This window comes from Toxorhynchites rutilus, chromosome 3 (genome assembly GCF_029784135.1).
Source record: "Toxorhynchites rutilus septentrionalis strain SRP chromosome 3, ASM2978413v1, whole genome shotgun sequence".
Taxonomy (NCBI): domain Eukaryota; kingdom Metazoa; phylum Arthropoda; class Insecta; order Diptera; family Culicidae; genus Toxorhynchites; species Toxorhynchites rutilus.
The window spans coordinates 269682898-269703533 of NC_073746.1; the positions used below are offsets into that span (position 1 = coordinate 269682898).

The 20636-nt window shown below is 37.4% G+C and overlaps 2 protein-coding genes across 2 annotated transcripts; one reads left to right on the forward strand and one right to left on the reverse strand.

Annotated features, from left to right (window-relative positions):
* Positions 1 to 2960: 2960 nt before the first annotated feature.
* LOC129775534 (CLIP domain-containing serine protease B4-like) lies at positions 2961 to 4158 on the reverse strand. Its single transcript, XM_055780373.1, has 3 exons — positions 3775 to 4158; positions 3413 to 3705; positions 2961 to 3357 (listed from the first exon to the last, which is right to left on the reverse strand). Exons 1-3 carry the CDS (start codon positions 4059 to 4061, stop codon positions 3053 to 3055), a joined length of 885 nt encoding a protein of 294 aa, XP_055636348.1. The 5' UTR covers positions 4062 to 4158; the 3' UTR covers positions 2961 to 3052.
* Positions 4159 to 12592: 8434 nt separating this feature from the next.
* LOC129775533 (CLIP domain-containing serine protease B4-like) lies at positions 12593 to 14043 on the forward strand. Its single transcript, XM_055780372.1, has 5 exons — positions 12593 to 12745; positions 12807 to 12970; positions 13083 to 13327; positions 13391 to 13677; positions 13736 to 14043. Exons 1-5 carry the CDS (start codon positions 12676 to 12678, stop codon positions 14017 to 14019), a joined length of 1050 nt encoding a protein of 349 aa, XP_055636347.1. The 5' UTR covers positions 12593 to 12675; the 3' UTR covers positions 14020 to 14043.
* Positions 14044 to 20636: the final 6593 nt, after the last annotated feature.

The following is a 20636-nucleotide window of genomic DNA, read 5'->3' on the forward strand; positions in this document are numbered from 1 at the left end:
GCGCGATTGTCCGACAATTCCTCGGTCAGGACTAAAACAGCACGAGCATGCAGATACGTGCATTCCGCAGAGCCTAGTCCCCCTTTGGCATTCAGAAGCCCGGGGGCAGGTGAAAATTCTGGCTAGGTTCGCCTAGTTAAGAAGTGAGATAAGTCTGCCAAAAAAATTTTATAAAACTATCTTAATTAGGTGCCACTTAGCTTTATTAACGATTTCCTCCAACCAGAATCCTGCTAGAAGTTCCCCTTCTCATAATACTGGCTTCATGATAACGCAGCCAATCCTGCCGGTCTTTAGTCACCGATACTGACGTATCCCGATATTACGGTGTTTCCCTTTTTTGAATACATCACTGCCATCAAACTGCTTCCATTTTAAGTTATTGCACTTGATCAACAGTTTTGCGTTGAGAGGAACCGTCTCTTCCACAGCATTGCCTTCCGTCACATGTTTCGTCTTCATTCTGGCTGTTGAGATTAGGCACTGTTGTAATATTTTTGTACCGTTTCGTTTAATCCAATCTGTTTTGATAGTTTCTATTCAAACGTTTTTTCACTTGGTGGGATAACCACTTCGATTCAGATTTTGGTTTTCTGGTTTTGCTTCCATACACTTTGGAAGATCCAATGTCACTTGATCTGCTGTCAATTACGATCACTACTTAATTTTTTAACTTTTGTTCCACAATGTTTCTGATACTTTTTTTTTCATTGATTATATTTTTGATTCGATTCTCGTTTCGAATTTTCTTCTCACACTTTCGATTGAAATTGTTCCGTCACAAAAACAAAAGATCCTTCTTGATTCGAAGAATAAAATGCGCCGCGCACACTGAAATTGGTTGTCGATAACGCACTCGCGCTAGCATCCAAATAATCACTTAATGGGTGGGCTGCTGTCCCCACTTGGACAGCATCCCACCGCTGTCACCAAATGTAGGGCCCGAGCGGTCTGGGGCACTTTTCTTTTTTGTTCTATCGAGAGAAACAACTATTCTTCTCGATGTTCAACTATCAACTCATTTTTTTTTCTCTAATCCTCGATCCCTCTGTGAGGATGTACAGAACTCTAAAAACGTCAGAACTAACTTACTGGCTACCTGCTATGTGTAGGGAATTTTCAACTTGCACAGTATGGAAAATTCCATCGTTCCTGTTGGAAAATCCTTGGTTGGATTCTCCCCTATCTTCAGTAGGAATCTTTCTTATTGTAAATACTTATTCATATTGAAATTATCTGAGATGTTCTATTCGTGGGAGAGGGTCACTGCACTAATAATTAGCTGAATTGGACTTAGTATATGACTATGAACGAAAATATGATTTGTTATATTTTATAAACATCAATCATCTGTTCGCTCGCAACTAATATGAATTTTCGGATACTTTACAAAAACAGAGGAAATAAAATTTGAAACATAGTACTTTACCTGAACACATATTTAGATGCGATTCTGCTGACGGTAAATTTTGAAATTCTGTTCAGAATATTACTGCACATGATCAGCTGTACCATTTCGTATGGCGAAAAAGCAATTCAAAAATGGTGCGCAGTAGGAAGCAATCTAAATGGTACTGTGTGGGTAAAGAGAAAACGTTGTGGATCACGTTTTCTCAAGATACTCAAAATGAATCTGGCGCAAACTAAATCCATTCCGCTAAAACAGTGCTTGTCGCGTACAACGCGAGATAAGTTAGAGTAGCCCGAGATAACACTCAACAGACGAGATAACACAAACGCTGTTCTTGTGCACAATAGACATCACACACGAAACATCTCACTAGCAGTATAAATACCGGTCACCGACACAGCATCCCATCTCATTTCTGTGTAAACCGTCACCAATAAACAAACGAAAGGAAGCAGCGAGTTTTCTATCCACCGAAACCAATAGTCTTTTTTAAGACTCAAAAAGAGTTAACAAAGTTTTCCGATCAGTCCGCTCCGCCTGTTCAGGCGTGGGAGCTTTTCGAGGAGGAGTCCGTAGCGCGGACAGTGCTAGAGAGAGGCAAAAAAAGAATGCTGTCAATTTCCCCTATCTCTGTTCAATTGCCAGACATCTGAATTAAACACCAACTTAGCTCAGACAATCCATTATTGTTAATTACTTCGTCACAGCTGATTTTGTGAAATCAGATAATTTGATATGCGTTTACGAAAACAGCATTGATAACGACATGGGCCGTTATGCATTCCGATAAAATTTTGAAGCGCTCGTTGAACAAGGTTTTGGTTCTTTTGGAGATTAATGGTTAATATTTTCGAATATCATATAAGGTATAATCGCAATTTGTATTTTCCATACTACGTGATTTTTGACGACAACTTATGCGAAGAAGCGATTTTGTCTGACGATGACATAATAAAAACAGTGCAAGAGCAATCATCTATAGATAACAATGATGATGAAACTCATTCAGTGTCTGGCGAAATAGTTCACAGTGGAACTATAAGTCCACCTACTCAAAACCAGCTATAAGATGCTTTCCAAACTATTGATGCTGGTTTATTAACTAAAACAAATTTACCAAAGGACAGCTTTTCAATATTTTTTGATTTAAAGAAAAATGCATTCATGGACAAATGAGCTTAATTTTGTATCTATTGTTCAATATTTTGTTTCGTGATTGTTAGAAATCAATTAATGATCTGTTAATGTTAATGATGTCATATTATTGTTTCATGTAGACTTGGGCGTTTCTCTCTCTATAACGTCCGAATCCTCTATAGCAACAGTCCGTTATAGCGACAATTCTCTATTACGACGGTCCCTTGCGATGTCGCTATAGAGAGCTTTTACTGTATGGTAAAAATCTGTTTATCATTTTTTTTAATCAATTACTTCGCAAACTATGTAAATTATAAGAATGGTTGTTAGACATTGTTGATCTTCGAGTAGGAATGTTCGTATGATGTAATGTTGATACTGTTGGACAATTTCTTCATAATTGTAGCAAAACTTTGTTCTCACACTTTGTAGCTCGTAGCTTGATCTATATTTTGATCTATTTCTTGAAGTGCACAATTACCCTTCTACACAGGGTGAATTTCTTCAATACAATTGTTTTTCAATCCAGTCTGTATATTTGGCAACGTTGGTGTAGACCCCGGGTACATCCTTGGTACCGCACTTATTTGGTCCAAAGCTCACTATACCGTACAGGAAATGGTTTGCCTTGATGCGCTTCATCAGTGGCCCACCGGAATCTCCTGTGCAGGTATCCTTACCCGCGAGACCGCCTGCACAAAGTTGTGTATCTCGCAATGTTATACCATATTGGCGAAGGTAAACGGTGGCACATTGATTAGTATCAGCTACATTCAAGTCAACCTTCAGCTTGATCGGACTTTGTCCCGCTATGAAGACAAAAAGTCAGAAAGAAAATCACTCAACTATCTCATATCATCTTACCCGTTTCAGTTCTCCCCCATCCGGCGGCAACGGCTTTTGTACCGATGATTTTACGGGAGCGGCTTGCAGAGTCCGTGGGTAGACAGATTGGCTTTATGTAATCCGAATAAGACACATCACGGCTCAGTCTAATCAAAGCAATGTCATCATATTGACCTTTCGACAGAGGATCGTAGCTTTCGTGAACAGTTATTCTATCGATATCATTATCCAACGGTAAATCGGCACAGACTCCATCGACGCAATCATTTCCATTATTATTTAAGTCGTACTCCCCGAGTCGAACACCGATTCTGTATGGATGACATTAACATCATTACTTTCTGTAATTATACGTTATCATCTCCAGCAGCACTACTCACACTTCCCATCCGCTGGGAATCGCATCAATACAATGGGCGGCCGTCAATACGTATCGCGAATTAATGAGGGATCCACCGCAGTTATAACCCGGTTTTCCGTTTGGTTTTCTGTATAAAATCAAAGCGGACCACGGATATTCCTTCAAATCGGTGGCTTGACCGCCAATGATACGATCCCCTACCATGAGCCCACACTGGGGAGGCCTTGGAAGGTTCCGTTGCGCCGATGCAAAGGAAGCAAGTGCCAGAAGGACAAAACACGGCAGTTGTCGTGATAGCCGGACCATCTTTCTCGTATCGATTGACTTTCGACTTGCACTACGCGAACTACACAACTCAACTGCTCAAGGATCGACGCCGAATGCTACTTAAGAGGACAAATTCTACGAACGAATAATCGAGAACAACAAATGCTGGGATTTTTCAGTTCGAACGTGGAGAAACCAAAAAAGTGGTAGTGGTTGTCACAGCGTGGCTACTAGCAGACGAGTCGCGTATTTCTCGAGCCTATACGAGAACATGCATATGAATACTCCAGCGGAGAAAGAACTTGTTTGAAATGATCGTTGTTTATGTGTCGTATTTGTTTTCATAGTTTAAAGAAGTATTCATTGTGTGAATTTGGATGTTGGATGTATTGGGAATACAATTCATTGGTATACATGCGAATACTAGATGTTCCGGTTTGATGTTTATTATTATTATTATTATAATTATCATTAACAGATTACAATATATTAATTGAAAGATGTATAACGCATTCATTTTGTTTCTATTTTATGCATCTGCCATATCGGTAGAACAGATTCCATTTTTTTTACTTATTTTCTTATTGTCTTACGTACGCTAAAACCAATAAAAGCCCGGTGGTAAACCTTCCGAATGCTGAAGGACACCATAATAAAGATATATGAAAACCGATGATCATTTCTGCGCTTTTGGGAATTTCAAGAAACCATGAAAGTTTCCCGCCTTCTTGTGTTTCCAATGCTAATGGAGTGTGTCTCTCTTGCTTTGCTGATATTTTTTTTGTTGGACTGACTGAAGAACAAAACCATATAATAGGAGCTCCAGGCAATCCCGATTATGATAATGAACCCACGACGGACTTTTTAGAATATTTTTATGATTTGTCGCACCATTTTTTTCCTCGAACACAAGGGCATTAAACGTGAAACGTGAAACGAACTTCGCTCAGACATTGATGATCTTATCAATTGAATAGCATTTATAACACATCAACGGGCGGCTTGGGGCATATATCTAGACAGAATGAATAATTGCCGGTAAGCATTAACCGCATCAACCGTATGATCTCCAGTTCAAAATCGATTCACATTGTAAAAAGTAGAAGTTATATAGCACTGTTGATCTCATTTTAACGAAAGCTTCCGAAAAATTAGACGTTAGGATGGTTTGTCACGAAAAAGTTTGCGGATGGCCCAGTGTTTGAAACGCAAAAAAAAATTCTCTCAAGTATAGCCGTGCGAAACGTACAACATTAACCGCGAAAGCTTATAACCCGTTCTTGTAAAAACCAGTTTCAAGCAAATGCACTAGAGATATGAGGGGCCTTATCACGAAGATCTTCTCCACATACACTTTCACTACACTCACACATCACTTTACCCTCCTAGAATCGCGCCCAAAATGATAACCCGTATACTCGCGAACGGTGTTCCAGACTGTGCGTGTTTCCGTTATGTTACTATTGTGTATTTCTAGGTGTTATTGGTATTTATTTAAATAAAAAAATATAATTGAATGAAAAAAACTCCAGAAAATATGTTTTGAGCTCCGAGAAGTGAAAGTGCTCATTCCTATTTATAAGAGGAAGGTCAGTTGCGTGAGTTTCAGCGTTCATACGTTATGTACGTAAAACTAGTACAATGTAAGAGAAAATATTCCATTTAATTAAAAGCATTTTTTTTGATTACAGGTTTGCGATGATCCGGCATTTTGATGCCAATCATCCCACGATTCATTTATTCGGTGTGCTAATTCGTTGAATCAAACGCTGGTTCAAAGATAAGAGGAAAGCTTTTGACATAGGACTATGTTTTTCATTTCTATATAGGAGAGTCACTCTTCGAAAAATGTAACGATTTATGTAGATTTCAAACGCATATTACTCAAAGTACGAATTTTATGCCAACTCGTCTTAGGAGTTGGCTGCACCATCGCAGATAGCAGCGAAACGTTGTGGGTGTAAACACAACTTTGCATACTTGAAATATTTAATAAAGAATTACACTTTTTTAAAAGGGCCAAAATTGTTTTCTTGATTTTTTTTTTCAAAAAAAATATAACTCAAAAACCATTATACCTACAAAATTCAGGTCAAAGGATGAAATGTACAAAATTGTTTACATTTCCATAAAAAAGACCAAAATTAAAAAAAAAATTCGCCAAAAAAATTATTTTTAAAATTAAAATATATTTTTCTCAAAAAAGTATTTTTTTTTTAAATTCTCAAAAAAAAACGCGAATAGCTCTTACAATTTACAATAAGTCGTCTATACATCGGAAGATGGCCACTTTTACAGGGAAAAAGTTTTCTTTCTTTTCTTGTTGAAATTGTAAGGCCTATTAATATCCATTTTTTCAGAATTTTGAGAAAACATGTTTTCGAGAAAAATGAATTTTAATTTTCAAAATGTTTTTTTCAATGAATTTTTTTAACAATATGCTTGATATTTATTAATGAAAACATGAATAATTTTCTAAGTTTCATTCTTTGACTAAAATCTTGTAGGTCTGATAGATTTTTTGTTAAAATTTTGAGTTTTTTTCAACTTCTTTTTCGATAAATCTTACTTTAAAAACTATGAGATCCACAAAATGTTGGTTAAAGCATGAAATGTAGGAAATTATTTATGTTTTCATTAAAAAATATCAAGCAAAATTTGAAAAAAAAATCATTGAAAAAATATATTTAGAAAATTGAAATTTATTTTTCTCGAAAATTTTTTTTTTTTTAATTCTGATAAAATAGAAATGAATAGTCGATACAATTTTCAAAAAAAGTCACCCATACATCGGTACTTTTACGGGTGAATAGTTTTTCGAACATCAACTTTTTCATGTTTTTCTTTCAAAAATTACTATTAATGTTTAACTCGTAACATTTTTATGCATAAAATATCGCGATTTACATGCTCTACTAACTTTTTTCTATTCAGAAACATGTCAAGAGTATGTCAAACGCACGAAAATGTAACGAGTAAAACATTATTTTTTCAGGGATTTCCATACAAAAATGCCTTATATTCCTGAAACAATTAAAGATAGAAAGTTGACGTCCTCGACGAAAGTTCATATTTTATTTAGATCTAAAACTTTGTCAAATACACAATATCGCTATCTTGACTTTAAAGAAAACTAGAATTAGTTGTAATTTTTTCAAATAAAACATGAAAAAGTTGTTGTTAGAAAAACTTTTTCTCTTTAAAACCGCCCATCTTCCGATGTATGGACGTATGGACGATGTATTGGAAATTTTGAGGGCTATTGAATTAATTTTTTGAAAATTAAAAAAAAAAGTTTTTGAGAACAATTAATTCCAATTTTTAAAATATTTTTTTCTTCAACGAAATTTTTTTTTCAAACAAAAATTGGTATTTTTTATGATTTTTTTTATATGTCATTCTTTTCATTGTTCAAAAGTCTGTTATGAACTCTTTTGATTCTCCAAATGGTGGCCATGACAATGGGCGTTTGTTATATGTACTCCTAACCGTCGAATGGGTTGTAACGAACAAAAACAAAACTTAGCTTTTGGCAGGAGGTTTAACTTTCTAACTGAAAATGTTTAATGAATATCAGTGTGACACATAACATTGGGTGGAATTGACGAATCTATGTTAAATTTACGCGCTTCAAATACTGCAGAACCTTCTCGTATCGGCCGAACGGAATCTCCAGCATAATCAGTGATATAATCCAACTTAATATGATATTGATTGCATTGCCATTATCCACAGCATGAGCTTCTGAAAAGTGACCGAAAGTTAGTGCCCATAACCTATATGCAATTTCAAACTTAAAAATTTCGAAGATTATCTATGACTTTAGTTCAATCGCGTAATGAACCGTTGTAAATACAGTCAGCCCTGCCTTAGTCGATGTTCTGTAAATCGATAGTTTCCCTAACTCGATGAACCTTATGGCACCTTTGATTGATTTTACAAGCCTTGTTCTCTCCATAACTCGATACCTCCCTAACTCGATAGTCCTTTGGATATTGAGTTAAGGAGAGTTGACCAAAATCTAATAATCACGACCGAATCTCACTTTTAAGCGCGTAGAAATACAAACATCATCAATTTTGTGGTTCTGAGCTCTAATTTCGGTGTCACATGAATTGGTGCAGCTTTGTGTAGGGTCGTCAATATTAGATGAAGGATATTGGATCGGCAAACCAAAAAATATGTCGTCATTCATTACATTGAATATGAAGTTAATGGGGAAAGACACAAATAAATATTGAAAATACTTACGATCTCGTGATATTTTGAGTACACAAGAATTCAAAAAATGATTTATTCTCAGTGGATAGCTATGGTATTGTGCGTTCTTTCCATCGTCTTATTCTTATTATTAGTCTTAGTCTAAGTCATCGGGAATAGTAGCTTTTTCGGTGAAATAATTTTCGTTTGCCTAGAATATTTCACGTCACACACACTGGTTCATAACAATATTGCTGGAATAGTAATTTTTTGAAGTAATGATTTTCTATGGAATTGCAGGGAATTGCAATATATAGCATAATAACAAGTCCGATTCGTTTGGTATGTAAATCATCAAAATCTGTTGGCGTCAAAAATAGATATCAACGTTAATTTTATTTCATAAAAACGAGACCTGTTTTTTTTTTATTTGGCACCCTTAAAGAAATACGTAGTTCTACGTCAAAAACAACATCAAGATCAATTGTCGCATGTTGTTATTCTGTGCATAACTGTCCCACCATGCATTTTCAACCCGTAATCAAGCTCGATTGATTCAAGTGAGGGAAACTTTTCACATTTCATTGAATAAAAGTTTACTATTTATAAAAAACCCTGTGTATTGCCAAACTGAAATGCTTAAAGCTTCTGGTAGACAAATATGCTAGAAAACTTTGATTGCGCTTTTCTCAGTTGCTGATTTTGGAACATGGGACAACTATGCGTAGAACGCATAGAAACCATCTGAAACCATCAGCATCATCAAGTTTGTCCGACACTGAAGATATTTCAAATTTTTTGAGGCTAACTAGTCTGTTTTTTGTTGTATTCTAATTGATAATGCCGGTTGAAAATATATTTTTTTTCAATAATACATAAGAAGCATTATCAAGGCTAATTTAATAAAATTTCAGTCCAAAATCTATCGAGTTATACCCACTCTCTTGGAACTGGATTCAAGGTTTATGCCCGCACATTAACCCTTTATAAGGCCGTGGAAACTAGGCAACGAATCGACTCAGAACTTCAGATAACATAATCCTTACATGACGAACACATATTTACATGTGGACAAATTCTAACTATCGAAACAGTTGATAAAACTAGAAGTGGGTTATATCTTACAATACACGAGATTGTTAATGACCATTCCATGCGAAATAGAAACTGATGCTCTTGTATTCCATCACGGAGCACTTATTCGAATGCGCAAATGTGTGCAAATATTTCGCCGCTCGGGCTCAAACTCAAGCAAACAATTTTTCATGACTATTCCATGCGAAAGCAGAATAGAATCTGAGAGAGGTTGGCATCTACATCATAGTACATCATATTATACCGATTTCGATGGTATGTTTCGAAGCAGTTTTTCAGTTATTGAAACAATGTTTTGAATCAATAAGTAACAATCATATAAATCTTAGACATTTTATCTTTCGAATGAAGTAATTTTCATACCACTTCGTTCAGCAGCCAAAGAGTTATTAACGTTCAAAACCTTCCACTCCAAGCGTCACGCTCTCGTTTTTGAAACTTTGAGCTTACACCCCGGTACAGATGACGTACAGAGAGACGTAGTCCTACGTCAAAACTGGTGGCAATATAGTTGCCACGGCCCGTTAACCCCGAAAACACTGCCTTTTAAATACACTTTCTTGCGCCTTTGGTTATGCAAAAATCAAAACAATATTTCTAGTGCAGCGATATCGATTATTTCAGCGATTTACAATTTTCCTAGCTTTTTAAACGGTTTTATTTAGCTTGCCCTGTAATTTGTTTGTATGTTTGTATGTTTGTATGTTTGTATGTTTGTATGTTTGTATGTTTGTAACATGTTTGGCTGTAGCGCTGATCCACATTAATAGAAATTTGACCCTCTTCCTGTTGACCGATTGATCTGAAATTTGACACACACCTTTATCTCTGTAGTCATTATAAAACTGCGTATTCCATGATCCTGAAAATCCAAGATGGCGGTCGCTACAAAATGGCGGATCACATATTTTCTCAAAACTTCATCAATATAAGTTTTCCAAACCCCATCAATATGGGTATCAAATGAAAGGGCTTGACTAGTAGTATACTGTTATTTAAGAAAAGTGCAAATCATAGATGGCTGCCACCACAAAATGGCGGACTACATATTTTCTCGAAAATTTCATTAATATGGGTATCAAATGAAAGGGCTTGACTAGTAGAACACGGTTATTTATGAAAAATGCAAATCCCAGATGGCTACCACTCGAAATGGCAGGCTACATATTATGTCAAAACACCATTAATATGGGTATCAAATAAAAGGGCTTGACTAGTAGAACACAGTTATTAATGAAAAATACAAATCTATTATGGCTGCCACTATCAAATGGCAGGCTGCATATTTTCTCAAAACCAGATTAATATATCATGAAAGGTATCAAATGAAAGGGCTTGAAAAGTAGATCACAGTAGATCATGAAAAATTCAAATCCAAGATGGCCGCAATCTCAAAATAGCAAATTACTTTATTAAACGGTTTTATTTAGCTTGAACTGTTCGTATGTATGTTTGTATGCCTGTAGGGTTGTTCCACATTAATAGAAATTTGACCAATAGGAACTGGCCGAATTTATAAAATACCTTTATCTCTGCTGTCATTTCAAAACTGCTTATCTTGAAAAATCCAATTTGGCCACCGCTACAAAATAGCTGATTCCATATCATCTCATGCTCCCGTGGCCGAGTGGTTAGCGTCATAACTAACATGCCGGGTGTTCGGGTTCGATTCCCGTTCTGGTCGAGGGAATTTTTCGTCAAAGAAATTTCCTCCGACTTGCACTGTAATCACGCGTATTCTAGAGCTTGCCAGAATGCATTCAAGGCGTGTTATTTGGCATAGAAATCTCAACTAAGTACTAATAAAAATGACGCAAGTAATACTACGTTGAGACGGTGAAGTTCCTCTAGGAACGTTAGTTCCATTGAAGAAGAAGAAGAATATCATCTCAAAACAAAGGTTGATTGAGATATTTGTATCAAACGAATGAACTTGACTTGGAGAACACGCTATGTATTTTCTGCAATCCACTCAATATCGGTATCAAATGAAATTTTTTGACTGATAGAATACAGTACAATGGTTTTATTGTAGAGAAATATTCTAATGAAACAGATAGTGTACTAAAACTAGAAAATAAAATAAGTAAATAAAACTTTTTAAGTAAAACGGTTAAATTGTGATTAAACATAATAATGTACTAAAAGCTAGAAAATAATTAGGCAAGTAGCAGATAGCAGTTATCACACGTCTCGTTCATTAGTCTTGGGCATTGATAAGACTAAAATAAAATCGGGCACGTTGGATTTCCATTATCTACAATTAGCGAATTCATCATATGTCCCACGATTTTATTTGAGTCTTATCAATGCCCAAGACTAATAAAGGAGAGGTGTGATAACTGCTATCTGCTACTTGCCTAATTATTTTCTAGCTTTTAGTACATTATTATGTTTAATCACAATTTAACCGTTTAACTTAAAAAGTTTTTTTTTACATAATTTATTTTTCTCTATTATAGCGACCTTTAACACATTTCGGCTGGTTCGTCCCTTTTACTTCCATTGTTGGAAGAATGTCGGGAGTGAGAATTGAACTCGTGATCTCTGTGTGAGAAGTATGGATGTTACTACTACGCCAGATAGCCTCCTACAAAAACCACATGTCTTAGTTCAGCGAAAAAAAACTGTTTTTATATACAGTTTCAAAGAAGAAAAATACAATTAGAAGAACTGCTAAATAGTACGTTTACAGTAAAAAAACTTATCAACTTTTTTGCATTTTCAACGAATTTGAACAGAATTTTCTGTCGACGCTCTAAATTCGCTGTTTTGTTACATAAAAAATGTCTCCCAAAATAATATCTAACATTTTTAGCAGCCCAAAAAAAAGGAGTATTGGCAGATTCCTTTAGAAGTTTTTGGTTAGGTAAAATATTGAAATAATACTCCAAGTGTTGCGGAAAAAATATTTTTTGTTGGTGGCCTTATAAAGGGTTAAACCATATTAAATCTCCAGTTAAATGGGGTAAAAAAAATCCAAATTGGTAAATATTTTATGGCATTTCGAGGTTGATGAAAATCATTCAATTCAAGAATTATATTTTGAACATTCATGAGCTGAAACTTGAATCGTACCACATTCAGAAGTTCCCGTTGATAATTTGTTTCTACGCAAAGTTAGAAAAAATTAGCTCTGTTAACAGAACTCGATTCCTTTGGTTTTCCCTAGTTATTGTGAGTAAACATTTTAATATAAAAAAGACATTGACAATCACGATGTGTTCATTGGATTGTTTACTAAACAGGCATATTTCCACGTCATATAAGAACTGCTCCCACTTCTTGCTTGCACTAGTTGAGTTTTGCCATTTGTGTGGTGTGCGGTTAAACAGCTGTTTGAACTGTAACTCGAGAAATGTTGTTGCACTCGAAACGGTGGCTTTTTTTTACCCTTGTTGGACTCGTTACAGGAGGATCGATGCTAAGTAGGAACAGTGATGGTTAAAATAATAAATAATTTATCAATGAATTTATCGATCGTTCCAGATTTGAATGACCCCTGCACGAATCCGGTCGGCGAGGTAGGTCATTGCATAAAGTTAAGTGAATGTAAATCACTGAGTGTAAATGTCACTGAGTCCGAGGCTTCCAGAGCGGTGAGGGAGCTTTTCAGGCAGAGTAGATGTGGAGTCCAGAACAAAGACGAATTAGTAAGTCTTTCAATATTTTGACTAAAAATTGAATCGCCCTGTAATAACGCGGTCATATTTAGATTTCACATTTTGAGCGTTTCATATATGTAAGGTTTATATTTTCTCACAGGTTTGCTGCATTATTCCTGGTTCTACTAGCAAGAACGCCACTCTCCCCAGGACTCCGCATTGTGGAAATAATGTCGATAACCTGATCTTAATTCCCGCTGTGAAGTTGGATGACTTTGGATGGACCGTTCTGCTTATGTATAAAAATGTTGGTGAAAGTGTTGGATTTTATTGTGAAGGATCGTTGATTAATTCGCGCTATGTTCTCACTGCGGCACATTGCATTAATTCGAGGAGGTCGAAGTTGTAGGCTAAGACGCATAGTGTAAAAAGCTTATATTAGTTACTAAAATCCAATTTTTTTTTTAGAGTTGGCGTTCGTCTGGGAGAGTACGACCTGTCAAATGAAGGGCCCGACTGCGACCAGAATGGATGTGCTGATGCACCAGTAGATGTTGATATTGAAAAAATCATCATACACCCAGAGTTCAGCAAAGGACGACACGCAATAAACAACGACATTGCTCTAATCCGGCTGGCTCGTGACGTACCATTTTCTAACTTTATCAGACCGATTTGTCTTCCGATAGATTCTTCCGAACGCAATATTACCGGAGGGGGCGCGATTACGACTGGGTGGAGTGATGACACATCCGGTACTTCTGGTTGGCTGATGGTTTTGAAAATCGATTGAAAGTTTACATTTCATTTTAGTCAAACGAAGACACGACCTGGTGATAATGGATACGGAGCAGTGTAATACTTTATTGGAACCGCTGAGATTGAATCACAACGGAACATATTTATGCGCCAAAGGATCGGATAGAAACCACTGTCGCGATTCATCAGGCAGCTCGTTGATAAAGAGAATCGAGTCACGGTACTTCCTGTACGGAATAGCAAGCCTAGGAAGGAACGGATGTGGCGGCGATAATGAAGTTATTGCATACACAATCGTTTCCAAATATATCGACTGGATTGAAAGTCAGTTGGAATAAACGGGATAATCGAATGAAACTCTACATCGCCGTACTTTTTGTTTCATTAAAATAGTTGTGTAATCATTATTTGTTAATTAGTAATATTTACACAACCGTTCTACGCATAGTTGTCCTATGTTACTTTTTGACAATTTTCACTTTTCTGCAAAAAAACGATGTTTTTATGCCTAATCTTCTAGAAAAACACAAAAAAACTTATAGTTTGTTCTCAGTATTTAAAAAAAACAACACCAAGCTCAATTGTCCCATGTTGATATTCTAGGCATAACTGTCCCACCATGAAATTTTAAGCCCGTGATGAAGATTGATTGATACAAGTATAGTAGTTTGCGAACGTGGTTTGTAGTGCGCGTCGGAAATCATGTGTGACGAAAAACACGAACAACAATGCACCTGCCCATAACGCGCTATCGGTGAAGCCATTTTTAGCCGATAAGGGCATTCAAGTGCTCGAACATGCCCCGTACTCGCCAGATCCAGCCCCATGCGACTTTTTCTATTCCCCATGATCAAATCCGTGTTGAAAGGTACCCAATTTCAGTCCGTAGAAGAGGCGAAGGAAAAAGCGACGCGGCTTTTGAACGCCATCACAAAAGAAGAGTTTCAGCACTGCTTCGAACAATGGAAAAAACGTATGGAAAGGTGTGTGAGGAGCCAAAGGGAGTATATTGAAAGGGAGCATATCGTGGTACCGCAATTTTTAAAATAGAACCCTTTTTCGTAACCAGTCTCGTCATTTAATAGCCATACCTCGTATCATCACATCATCACACACTGATATATACAGTCTCCAGATTCCGTTCACTGTATACAGTGGTAGACATTCGTTTAGCCGCACCCTGTTTTGACGTGGGACTACGTCTAACCGGAATATATGGAGGGTAAAATGAAAACATAAACACAGAACATGCAGGAAAAAATGAAAGATTTCGAATGCTTATAGCTCGAACATTTCGTACTGGATAGGAGAGATGTTTGCATCACTTGATAGGGAATATTTCTACGCATCTATCGCAACTAACAAAATATTGTTTTTCATTAGATAAACAATTGAATAACTGTAAAATATTATGCGTTATCTAAACGCCCTAACTGCATCGTTTTGATTGGCCCGATTTACGGTTTCCCTAACACAGCCATCAAAACCAAGCAGCCTTGGGGAAATCGGCATTGCAAATACATGAAAGTAGGGGGACTTTTGTTCTCATCGAAAAATGTTCCCTAACACAGACTTTAAAACCAAGCAGCGAAATCGGCATTGCAAACACACGAAAGAGCCTAGAGGCGAGTGAACTGAAAAGTTTAAACCCTCTTAAAGCCAAAAAGAAGAAGAAGAACACACCAAAGTAGGGGGAGCTTTTGTTCCCACCGAAATGTGTTCCCTAATAGAGATTTCTAAACCAAGGTGCCTGGAGAAATCGGTATTTCAAATTCATGCAAGCCGGGGGTATTTTTGTTCCGACTGGAATGTGTTTCCCTAACACAGACTTCAAATCCATGGAGCGTGGGGAAATCGGCATTGCGAGTTCATACAAATCGGGAGTATTTTTGTTCCGATTGAAATGTGTTTCCCTAACACAGACTTCAAAACCGAGGTTTCTGGGGAAATCGGCTCTGCAAATAAATGCAAACTGCGAGTACTTTTGTCCTCGCTTGCCTTTGTGCAGAGTGGAATATGTCTGTCCTAACATGATCTTCTAAACTTAGGAACCTGGGAAAATCGTGCAGACACTAGAAACGAATGAACTTCCCAGTTTCAAGTAAATTCGAGATTCGAGAAGTATGTACACTTTTGGGATGTTAACTTCAGAAGGAAATGTAAAATAAAATAATCGTTTGATAATTTTTTTTTTGTCTTTATTGGAAAGATTTTCAGCCTTAGGCTGGTTCATCAAACGTTTGATAATTCTTCCGTACATATATTTTGTTCTAGTCATCATACCAAACGTAAAAGGTCCGTCATTAAATTTACTTGTAACGAAGAACAATCAATCACAATAAATGAATTGACTTTACACGGCATTTGTTCATTTTTTTCACTCACAGAGCAAATATATTGAACTCAATTGAATTTGGAAACTGTTTCATTCAATCAAGAATTTAATCAATACAAACGAATGATTGCTAAGCTAAGGTAGTTCCACGTCAACCTTGCGGTTATATCATAGATATAACCCACTCATTTTTTTTCCTCAATATTTTTAAAAATAAGTCAATTTTTTGTACAGTTTTGCTCATAAAAGACGATTGTTTATTTTCATCGAATTCATTCTCAAAAAAAAAAATTCGTTTAGCCGCATATTAAAATTTCAATAAAAAAAAAATTGTGCGGCAAATTTCGAGTCCAATCGGTAGCTAATATTTAGTAAAGGGTGTGTCACATCAAATTGCATCACGGAAAAAACGCTGTAGAAATTCGCCCAGTAGACCGATCCTTTTGAAAATTTTAGACAGTAAAATAAAAACTATTAAACAACTTTTGGCATTTTCCATTTTTCATACTTCGAGCCCAAGCCCGTATGCTCGTACCTTCCTCTTTACCCCGTCCATAAGGTTCTGTACAACGTCAGGTTGTAGTTTTTTTTGAACAGAAATCCATTTTCTCTTGAAGTCCGCCTCCGATTTGGGTTCTTCCGGAGGGCCTGCTTCATAATCGCCCAATATTTCTCTATTGGGCGAAGCTCCGGCGCGTTGGGCGGGTTCATTTCCTTTGGCACGAAGGTGACCCCGTTGGCTTCGTACCACTCCAACACGTCCTTTGAATAGTGGCACCAAACGAGATCCGGCCAGAAGATGGTCGGGCCCTCGTGCTGCTTCAATAGTGGTAGTAAGCGCTTCTGTAGGCACTCCTTAAGGTAAACCTGCCCGTTTACCGTGCCGGTCATCACGAAGGGGGCGCTCCGCTTTCCGCAAGAGCAGATCGCTTGCCACACCATGTACTTTTTGGCAAACTTGGATAGTTTCTGCTTGCGAATCTCCTCCGGAACGCTGAATTTGTCCTCTGCGGAGAAGAACAACAGGCCCGGCAGCTGACGAAAGTCCGCTTTGACGTAGGTTTCGTCGTCCATTACCAGGCAATGCGGCTTCGTCAGCATTTCGGTGTACAGCTTCCGGGCTCGCGTCTTCCCCACCATGTTTTGCCTTTCGTCGCGGTTAGGAGCCTTCTGAACCTTGTATGTACGCAGGCCCTCCCGCTGCTTGGTCCGCTGGACGAATGAACTTGACAAATTCAGCTTATTGGCGACATCCCGGACCGAACTTCTCGGATCACGTCTAAACTGCTTAACTACGCGCTTGTGATCTGACGGAGCATCCATTTTTGCCGTTCTTCACCTTCCGGTCGATGGTTAGGTTCTCGAAGTATCGTTTTAGTACTCTGCTGACCGTGGATTGGACGATTCCCAGCATCTTACCGATGTCCCGATGTGACAACTCCGGATTCTCGAAATGAGTGCGCAGGATTAATTCACGACGCTCTTTTTCGTTCGACGACATTTTTCCAAATTTACGAAAAATTGACAGTGAAGCATGGCCAACGTGATTTATACACTCTTATCTGATTTTAAAGCGAAAGCTGAAGATATAATTCCTAAAAATGAAATTTCTACAGCGTTTTTTCCGTGATGCAATTTGATGTGACACACCCTTTATGTCCACCTCCATTTCGGATCACTGTGAAAACTCGATTTGGCTTCGAGTCAGACAGCTTTTAAAGTGTTGCCATATTGATTATAGGCCAACATTCCTGAATTACTGCCTTGAGACTGGAAATGTTGTCAAATTGTCATCCGTTTGCATATACCATCTCGGCCAAGATTGTTCATAGGTTCTCTAAGGGATTGCAATCGACTGCCAGCAGGTCATTCAAGAAGCGGAATGTCCTTCTCGGCAAATCATGCCTTCGATTGCTTGGAAACGTGGATCTATGCATAATCCTGCTGAAAAAACGACATCCTCGGTAGCGTTATTCTCAATATGGCCAATCAAAACGTCCTTCAGTAATTGAAGATACTTTTCGGAGTTCATTCGGGTGAAAATGAAACAAATGAGAAGCTTGCTGTGATAGAAAACGTTCCCCTAAAGTTTCGCTTCGATCTCACGGCATGCTGTTGACTTAAATTGTACCAATAGCAACTGTAACAGTCCGGACCAAATACCGTTCTGAATCATATTTCGGACACTTTGTAATGATATCTGCTTAATGCCCTGATGATATAACTATGAGATTATTATCACAATTTATTCCTTAGATTATCCCCTCGGATTCGTTATCATTTTATATAAGAATTACTATTAAATTATAACATAGTAGGCAAAAATCTAACAGCACCACTCATTATTGTTTGTGTTTGACGTTTGCTAGCGCGAGTAGGTAGAATATAACCGTTTAATAATATTTAAATTTCTCTCGTGTTTCATCAGTGATCATCATCGTTATCAGTTTACTGTTATTGCTTGGTAAGTGTAATGGTAATTGTAATTTTTCTTCAAAAAATTATAAAATGAAATGTCCGAAATTTGAATCGATTTTTTTCCGTACGATTCATATTTCGGACAGTTAAAATTGGTGATACTACAATGTGTGTTTTCAAGTTTATTATGGATGCTAAGCGTAAATACAATAAAAACAAAGTTGAAGACACTTTAGATGTCATTCGAGCAGGATCATCCGTCGACTGTTGGACGGAGTCACACCCAAATCCGGTCCGAAAACCAACGGTTCTGACGGAAGCAGAAGTAGGAGAAATCACTGCTTGGGTGGAGGAAATGGCTGCAGCTGGGCTTCCCGTGGGCGAGGAAATCCTCAGAATCAGTGTCGGCCAATATTGGGCAAACAGAACGTTTTCCTCCACGGAATGCCAACATAAGGACGAATTGCAAAGTTTGTTGAGAGACATCCTGCTATTTCCAAACACAGCGAAAAGGATCGTTTGAAGCAAATGTGCGATCTTGGTTCGCAGAAGTCGAGGCATATCTGGCGTCAAAAGCTCAATTACAAGTATTAACCGTTCCCAGTTGGGGGTCTTCGTAACCTAATTGGTTGCTACTAAGCGAACGATCATGAGCTCATAACTCAGGGCCCCTCAACTGACCATCTTAGTGTGTTATTCTAGCTAATACGTCCAAGCAAAATATCATCATGTGTCGGTAATCCCAGTCCCTTACCGCTCACATTTTCGGTCTGCTGCATCGGTAATTGGCACTATTAATAACGCAACAAAGGATGTCTCATATAAACAGTCCCGCTGTGAACAGCCCAACTGTGAACATTCGAACAATAGCAATATTCTTACGCCGAAAGAAGGCGATATGTGTTGTGCATCGATAGAATAGAAAATCTCTTACGCCGAAACGGCTACTGTGTTATAGATAAAACAAAGATAAAAAATGTACACGAATGAATTCGGCTTTGTCACAACTGATTTTGCTAAATGAGCCTATTAAAATAAAGCTGTTGGGATTAAAAAACCGTTCCCAGTCGGATGTTCAACATGGATGAGAGCGCATGAGATATATGAAAATGTAACCAATAACAATAAACATCATGTAAATTAAGAGCAATAGAATACATTTCTACAGGCTCTACTGCGGTTTAGGGGGACCCCGGTCTGGAAGGCCGAGAATCGAATTTCCTTTTTTTTTCTCGCATTTTTGGGAAGCTTATGCCCTCAGAAATTTTGTCCTAAAACGATTTTTCGATATTCGATTTCGTTGGAATGTTACAGTCAAAAGTATGAGATCACCTTAAGGAATATAGTATTACTGTTCGAATTTTCAAACGAGTTTTTCTCGAAATATTGTTTTTCAGCTGGTGGTATCGATATCAGGATCTACTCGACCGATTTAGCCATTTTGGTAATTTTTCGAGTTTTCAAAACCCCTCTGTAACGCTTAGGTGTTGTCCTAAAATTTAAAAATATTCTTTGGAATTCGTTCTGCGACCAATATCAAGGTACCGTTTTTCAGACAACATCTACGCGTCCTGCTGTCAACAGCGTGATAATCATTATTCGTTCACTCTAAAAATGGAAAATACATCTTCAACACCTTAAACAATAACCAAAATACCTGAACACTTCACTTTTCCCATGTTTGATCATTTTATTGCATTATTAATTGTACAGCATTATAAGTTAAGCCTAAAACCACAAGGAACCGTTATGCAAACAGAGTGTCCGAAATTTGAATTCACTCTGTCCGAAATTAGATTTTTTTCATAAATAGTGTCCGAAGTTTGATTCTTATTCGCTTCTATTGAAAAACATTTTTATTCGATAATTTTTGGATGTTTTCAACCAAATAGATACCAAAGTAGAAAGCATGAAAGCATATTGAACTAATTTATTCAAAATATCAACCAAATAATACCGGTGCATAAAGTTTAGATCTGTTTTCTCCGTCATACGGCTTAAGTGTCCGAAATATGATGCAGAACGGTACAACATTTCTCCATTCTAGTTTCCATTCCATGTTTTGCCGGGCGAAAACGAGATGGTTCTGCTTATGGGTGGCGGTCAGTTACGGCTTCCCTTGAGGTTTCCTCCACATGATGTTTGGTGACTCATTCAAGATGCGCGCAATATGCCTCTTCGTTACTGGAACAACCGATTCTG

Excerpts from the sequence above, each read along its gene's own strand:
- LOC129775534 (XM_055780373.1), bottom strand. The coding sequence starts at position 4,061 with ATGGTCCGGCTATCACGACAACTGCCGTGTTTTGTCCTTCTGGCACTT. Across the intron at positions 3,706-3,774 it reads ATTCCCAGCGGATGGGAAGT|AATCGGTGTTCGACTCGGGG; the intron begins GTGAGTAGTGCT and ends TCATCCATACAG. Across the intron at positions 3,358-3,412 it reads ATGGGGGAGAACTGAAACGG|CGGGACAAAGTCCGATCAAG; the intron begins GTAAGATGATAT and ends TTGTCTTCATAG.
- LOC129775533 (XM_055780372.1), top strand. The coding sequence starts at position 12,676 with ATGTTGTTGCACTCGAAACGGTGGCTTTTTTTTACCCTTGTTGGACTC. Across the intron at positions 13,328-13,390 it reads AATTCGAGGAGGTCGAAGTT|AGTTGGCGTTCGTCTGGGAG; the intron begins GTAGGCTAAGAC and ends TTTTTTTTTTAG. Across the intron at positions 13,678-13,735 it reads GTGGAGTGATGACACATCCG|TCAAACGAAGACACGACCTG; the intron begins GTACTTCTGGTT and ends ATTTCATTTTAG.